The 7,240-nt window shown below is 36.6% G+C and overlaps 1 protein-coding gene across 1 annotated transcript; it reads left to right on the forward strand.

Annotated features, from left to right (window-relative positions):
- The first annotated feature begins 4,078 nt into the window (after nucleotides 1–4,078).
- LOC137721060 (cysteine-rich receptor-like protein kinase 15) lies at nucleotides 4,079–7,008 on the forward strand. Its single transcript, XM_088693623.1, has 6 exons — nucleotides 4,079–5,268; nucleotides 5,345–5,475; nucleotides 5,558–5,768; nucleotides 5,874–6,111; nucleotides 6,225–6,375; nucleotides 6,475–7,008. The coding sequence occupies exons 1-6, from the start codon at nucleotides 4,338–4,340 to the stop codon at nucleotides 6,799–6,801; spliced, it is 1,989 nt and encodes a 662-aa protein (XP_088549749.1). The 5' UTR covers nucleotides 4,079–4,337; the 3' UTR covers nucleotides 6,802–7,008.
- The last annotated feature ends 232 nt before the right edge of the window (nucleotides 7,009–7,240 follow it).

Below are 7,240 nucleotides of genomic sequence, written 5' to 3' on the forward strand. Positions count from 1 at the left end.
AAACTTTTACGGTAAAACTAGTGGATGTCTTCCCTCTTCCAATTAAATACTATGTTTTCTGAATTAGTCATAGAAAAGAGAAAACATTGAATCTATCAACGCAAATTATGAGAGGCTTTCAGGGCCTCCTATTATTTATAGTCATGCATGCAATCTGCATGCCTTTTGCACCACTAACCTTCAACCATCGAGCAAACGGTTCGAAATATTTGTGATACGAATGCTACTTCTTCTACAACAAATCGTATCAGATGAATATTAGTAAATAGTCTTTCACATTGAAATATTAAAATAGATAAAACTAATATAATGATGACAAAATACTTATCCTTGGTATGGTAGAAACCTCTCTTCATCGATGCTTGATTAGAACAAGATTTTAGATTGAAACGTGTAATCATTGTTATTAAAAGTAGATTTTGTCCCTTGAAGACAATGTCTCGGTGTAGCATGTTAGCGCACTACTCTCCAAGATACAATAAGATCCTTGTAAGCATGCACTCGTAATACTTGAATCGAGTGAACAACTCGATTTTTTCCTTTGGTACAAACAATTGAATGACATAGCAACACTTCAAAGTCTGAAATTCAAAGTTTTTTCAATCGGGGATGGATGTTGAAGTTTTGATTTTTTTTTATTTTTTTATGACCGAATTGAATGAAAATGAAACTCATAATTTCAATTTGATATGTCCGAAAATTAGGCATGCATACATATGGAGAGCAGGCTAGGCAATGAAGTTTAATTCTAGTTGTGTGACCTATGGGACAATGGGACATGCTAATCTCATATGTAACATAAATAAATAAATAAAAACCCACAAAATCCAAAGCAAATGTTACTATTATTTGATGGTTTATGATGTCCAAGTCGAAATTAGTACGTTTCAAAAACCTCCACAGCCTGCTCAATTCATTGCCTTCAAAGTTCAAATCCTTCTGTTTCCAAGCTGTACAATACTTCCGCTGGAAATGGACCAGATAGAGTTTATGGCCTTAATATGTGCCTTAACAATGTTAGTTCCAGTTAGTAGAAAGACAGGTGTCATTCAATTAAGCAAGGCAGAAGAGGCCATGGGCAAAAACGGTGCAAAAAATTTCAACTCGTTTTGGAGGTAAATTAAATGAGTAATAATAGGAAGATTAAATTTTGTAAACTAAATGATATTGAAGTTAATGATTTGATTATTACTTAAGCGTTGATAAACGTGCTTATTTTCTATTGCTAACATATCATTTAGTTTGTAAATTTTATCTATAAATTTATTCTCTTTTAACATTACCCAAATTAAATAAGTATGTATTAGTACCAAATATAATTGATATGTCTCAATTTTAAGGTGTATTAATAAATAAATAAATAAAATAATAATACTAAGTGGTCGTGTTCAAGGTGCACCAAAACATTTACCAGATATTATTTCAACACGATTATCATGCGAAGAGGAGTGAACAATAATTATTTTGAAATGCTAATAACATCAGCCAAAATTTAATGTTTGTAATTTAAACATGATTTGAATTAGATAATCAATCAGTACCTTTAGGCGGAGGAGGAGAGTTCAAATTTTCTGCACCATTTTTGCCTGTGGCCCCTTTGTGCCTTGCTTAATTGAATGACACCTGTCCTTCTCCTAACTAGAACTGACACTGTTAAATTGACAATATCTAAAATAATAAAAAATAAACAAAATATTCAAGAAATTTTTTGAAAAAATACGTATCAGCCACTTTCATCCCCAACTCAGACGACAGCCACCACTCGACCACATCAGTCAGCCACCATACCCGCCGCCGTACTTCTTCTCCTCCACATCGCTGCCGAACAGGCCGTTTCCCACTCTCTCAAAATTGCCGCACCATATTTAAATTGTTGATGTTTACTCATTTTCCTTCTTTCAGTTCCAAAATAGTACATTTCGCGGTACCAGTCGGCCGCCGAGGTTGATGTCGCAGCAGTCCGAAGCTATGGCCTGCGATTTTGAAACCTAATGAATACAGATTACAGAGCGACGGGGGGAGTACGAGAGGTAGGGCTTTAATTTTGCAGTATCTCTGTTCATAAACTCACTGATAAAAATTTCGATGTGAAAGCTACGCAAAATCTCGCCGGCAATGACCAGAGAAGAGGTCGACTTAAAACCAACCTAACGGTCATGAATCGCAGGAATTGCAGAACATGGAAACAGAATTGAGCCAGAGAAAATTGGCCATGGCGTCGAAAATAATTTATGCACAGAGACTACTTTTTAGGCTGCTAGGGTTGTTTCTTGAATATTTGGTTTATTTTTTATTATTTTAAATATTGGCAAGTTAACAGTGTTAGCTGTAGACTTGTAGTGAGTAAAAAGACAGGTGTCACTCAATTAAGCAAGGCACATAGGGACACAGGCAAGAATGGGTGCAAAAAATTCAAGGGGTGTGCTATCCACATATCATTTTTTACTTCTCACACAACTTTTGTTAATTTATGTCTATTAATTTTCTTCAATTCATCCAATCTGACGGTCGAAAATTAAAAAGGTATGCGAGAAGTAAAAAATGGTGTGTGGATATCACATTCTAAAATTCAACTCCTCCAAAACGCCACATCATTACCGGCGCCTGCACCAAGAGCTCCTGGTCCTTGTCCAAGTCCTGGTCCTGGTCCTTGTCCACCTAAAGGTCCCAATTGATTTTATCACTCAAATCATGTTAAAGTTTCCAATGAATCAATTTCTAAGAAGCTGCAATTTAGTAAAGCTCAAAATTGATGGAAATGCATCGCGCTGTAATAGCAAATACTTTGCGATGCATCCACTTTAGCTGGAGGCTGAAGCCAAACGTGTTGGCAATTGGCAACCCCACATCGTTAGGGGAAAAAGAAAATTTTTGATTTAAATATGATTACCCTACTCTAACTAATACTGAAACTTTTTTGTGGTAAAACTCCACACATGACAGATTAGGTATGTAGTTATCAAATTTGGATAGTATCTCAAAGCTTTGTGTAAAAACTATTCATGCATGTGGTGACTAATACATTTAACACCCGTCGCAAAACACATGCACATTTACATATACATCATTATTTCCTCCTTCTTTGTGGTTGGCCCACAACACAATCTTCCTCATGAATCAGTCACACTAGGCCTAACTTCCCTTCAAAGTTTGATTAGTCCAATAGGTGCCAAAACATGAATTCCGCGTATAATGATAAAAGGTTGAGAGGTACCCCTTAGAAAAAGTCCAGTGATACCTATGAGCTTATGTCACAAAGAAATGTAAAAGACAGAACCTTTCTTTCTTCAAATGGAATTGGTCTCTTCAAGGTTTTATTCAAAAAAAAAAAAAAAATTAGGAATTGGTCTATTTCTCGATTTAATACAAGATAGTGACCAACTAGCGATTTGTTAAACTATGAAACACAACAGAGTCGCTAGTCCTGATACCATATTAACAGTTGAAGGTTAATCAAACAAGAAGAATACTAAGATCAAAGAATGGTATGAAGGAAAGAGAAGTGAGCTGAGAAAGAAGAGAGATGAATGTAATTGTTCGGATTCAATTCAATGTAATGAGAGTCATTTTACAATATGTTATTTTAACACATTTGAAAAACTAACAGACTTGTAACAAACTTAACCACTCTAAGTTGAAATGGCAAGGACCAATACACATCAACCACATGCATAACTGCAATTCTACTCTGTTTACACTTCTCAGTGAGATTAGTCTCTATTTGATTGGAGGAGATCTCTAGTTATGACTGATATAAATTGTAAAAAGTGTGCATTTGTTGTGAGTTTGAAACTAAATTGTGGCTACCATCATTGGAAGAGAAGCCGCAATCGAATATGAGAAGAGGAAAAATTTGTTAAAGTAATTTAGATATGTGAATGAAAGATCTATATAGTTAGAAAATGTAATTATGAGATAGAGGCTTAGAATAAAAAAAGTAGAGAAAGACATAAGAAGATTTGGAAAGAATGTTTAAAGAAAAACGTGGAGTTCTAACAAAAGATTTGGTGCAAAATCGAGCATAATGACCTTTTTAAAATTATATATATAACCAACCCTATTTAACGAAATAAAACTTGTTATTGTTGTAATGATCGTCAAACCAAATACTATACGCCATAATTGATCAAGGGAACAAAACCTGCAAATCTAATTAAGGGTCAAGAAACCAGCTGGGTCGATAGTGACATTTGAGTCGAGGAACCAAGGTCTTCTGTTTAATTTGATTTTTCTTAGCATCTTCCACCTCATCTTTCCAATTCTTTTCAACCTTATTCCGTCTATGAAAATCAATAATTGAAGACAAGTTGATACTTTCCGACGCGGGCAAGAGAGAAATGGGATCCTCAAGATCATTGCTTATCTTCATCTTTCCAATTCTTTTCAACCTTATTCCTCCCACCACTTCCCAAAATGACGGTATCTGCACAGATAATCCAACCTACTGCTGGAAATGTTCCGATACCGGCACCTACACGCCCGGCGGCATGTACCAAAATAACCTCAACAGCCTCCTCTCCTCCTTCACCACAAACACCGAAATCAGTTCCGGGTTTTACAATTTTTCCAAGGGACAAGACCCCAACAAAGTCAACGCCATTGCATTGTGCAGAGGAGACCTCTCACAGGACGCTTGCCATACATGTCTCAATGATTCCATAAATGCTCTCTTGCAAAATTGTTCTACTCATCCAAAGGAAGCAATCATGTGGAAAGAGCCTTGCATGGTTCGATACTCGAACAACTTGATATTCGGAATTGAGAAAGCGGACCCTATACAATTTGTGCCTAGCCCAAATCCTCCTAAGGATCCTGCACAGTTTGACTTGGTGCTTAACCCCTTGTTCAGTACGTTAATTGAAAAAGCTGCATCAGGGGACTCTACTAAAAAATTTGCAGCAGGTCATGCACCTGTCCCGGGAGGTGAAACTATATATGCACTTGTCCAGTGCACTCCAGATATAAACCAACTAAACTGCAGCAATTGCCTTACAAAAGCAGTCTCAAATATTCCCATATGTTGTGGTGGAAAGCAAGGAGGAAGAGTTCTTAAACCCAGCTGTAACCTAAGGTATGAGGTTAGTCTTTTCTATGAGTCCACAGCCGATTTGCCAGTAAATATTCCACCTCCAGCTGCAAAGAAGAGTAACACAAAAGTAATCATCATCATCGTGGTGGTCGTGGTTTTGATCGCTTTTGTGACCATCCTCAGCAGCATATGCGTTTACCTGAGAGTGAAGAAACGAGGGGTAAAACTTGAAGTTGAAGGTAAGTGCAACTCTTATGTCACACTATCTCATCTGCTGTTGAAACTTTTGCTAATTTAATTGGTTTCCTTTTCCAGATAAGGATAACTCAGATGAAATCAGTCTTGTGGAATCGTTGAAATATGACTTTGACACTATAAGATCTGCAACGGATGACTTCTCTGATGCAAATATGCTTGGAAGAGGTGGATTTGGAGCTGTTTACAAGGTAAACAAAAATAAATAAATTTTCACAAGAAAGAAGATTACCTATGAATTGTTTCCTTATTTTTTCTCCTTTACACATTCAGGGAAGCCTACTGAATGGGCAACTTATAGCCGTAAAAAGGCTCGCTAAGAATTCTGAACAAGGCGATCGTGAATTTTCGAATGAGGTCATGCTACTTGCTCAGCTTCAACACCGAAATTTAGTAAGGCTCCTAGGATTTTGCTTAAAAGCAGAAGAAAGACTCCTCATTTACGAATATGTGGCAAACAAAAGTCTTGATCACTTCATTTCTGGTATATTTCTTCACTTCAAATTCGGTATAATTCATAGTAACGTCTTATAGATAATATGACACGCACGCACACGCATATGTATCATTCTAATGAAATAATATTTAGGCCCCAACAATCATATGCATTTGGATTGGGAAACACGGTACAAGATCATAGGAAGCATTGCTCGAGGGATTCTTTACCTTCATGAAGATTCTCGTGTTCGAATTATTCATCGTGATCTCAAAGCGAGCAACATTTTGTTAGATGAAGATATGAACCCAAAAATTGCTGATTTTGGTATGGCAAGATTGTTTGCTGTTGATCAAACTCAAGGAAATACAAAAGCAATTGTGGGAACCTAGTAAGTATTGTATAAACATGGCAAGCTAACTTTTACACCTTGGTTTTCTGCTTTGTTTACACTAGAATTCAAAAGAAGAACTTGAAATTTTAAATTGAAATATAATCATGCAGTGGATATATGGCTCCGGAGTATTTACATCATGGGAATTTATCTGTAAAAACGGATGTCTTCAGTTTTGGCGTCCTGATTCTTGAAATTGTTAGTGGTAAAAAGATTGGTCGCTTTCGATACGGCGAGAATGAAGAGAGCCTTCTAAGCTATGTGAGTAATAGTATAATCAAGTTAGTGGATTCCCTCTTTTTCCCACTGTAAGGCAAAGTGGTAAAATTTATTTATTGTGTATATTTATGTACGTTTTAGGCCTGGAGAAATTGGAGGGAGTCTACAATTTCAAATGTCATAGATCCGATGTTGACAACGAGTTCAAGAATCGAAACGACGAGATGCATCCACATTGGTTTACTTTGTGTACAAGAAAATGTTGTCAACAGACCGACATCAGCTTCAGTTGTATCCATGCTTAATAACCATTCTATCACGCTTTCAGTACCCTCAAAACCTGGATTTCATGTGCAAAACAACAATGGATTGACATTGGTAGAGTCTGAAGAATCCGAATCCAGAACCCCTGCGGTCTATGTGACAAAAAATGATCCTTCAAATATTACTGAACCCTATGCTCGCTAGTTATGAACCATATGGTAGCAAACTTTTTATTTATTTTGTAGCACAAGTCATCATTTTGTATTCTTGTTTCATGTTGGTGTGTATATGTTTTTAGTAAAATTGCTTCTAAAGGAGCGGAGCATGCTCAGGCTTTAGAGTTGTAACTGTTTATCTCCATGGGGGAGTTATCTTTCTATTAACTAATTGATCTCTGCTTTCGAGCTGCAACCAAGTTACTCGATGAATAAAACTGGAATTACGATTCATTTCCAGATATGCATCACTCAAAGAGATACATGGCAGTGGGAGTCCTCTTGATTTCCATGCCCAAAAAATAATGTAAATGGCCAAGAGCCTTCATTGAAAACATGTGGCCGAGTTGGGCAATAAGTTGGTTGAGGTGACGTGAACTGTTGCCCATAGCCAGGATATCATCAACATAAATAAGCAAAATAAATTA

Source organism: Pyrus communis, chromosome 5, assembly GCF_041283825.1.
Source record: "Pyrus communis isolate YQ-2024b chromosome 5, ASM4128382v1, whole genome shotgun sequence".
Lineage (NCBI taxonomy): Eukaryota > Viridiplantae > Streptophyta > Magnoliopsida > Rosales > Rosaceae > Pyrus > Pyrus communis.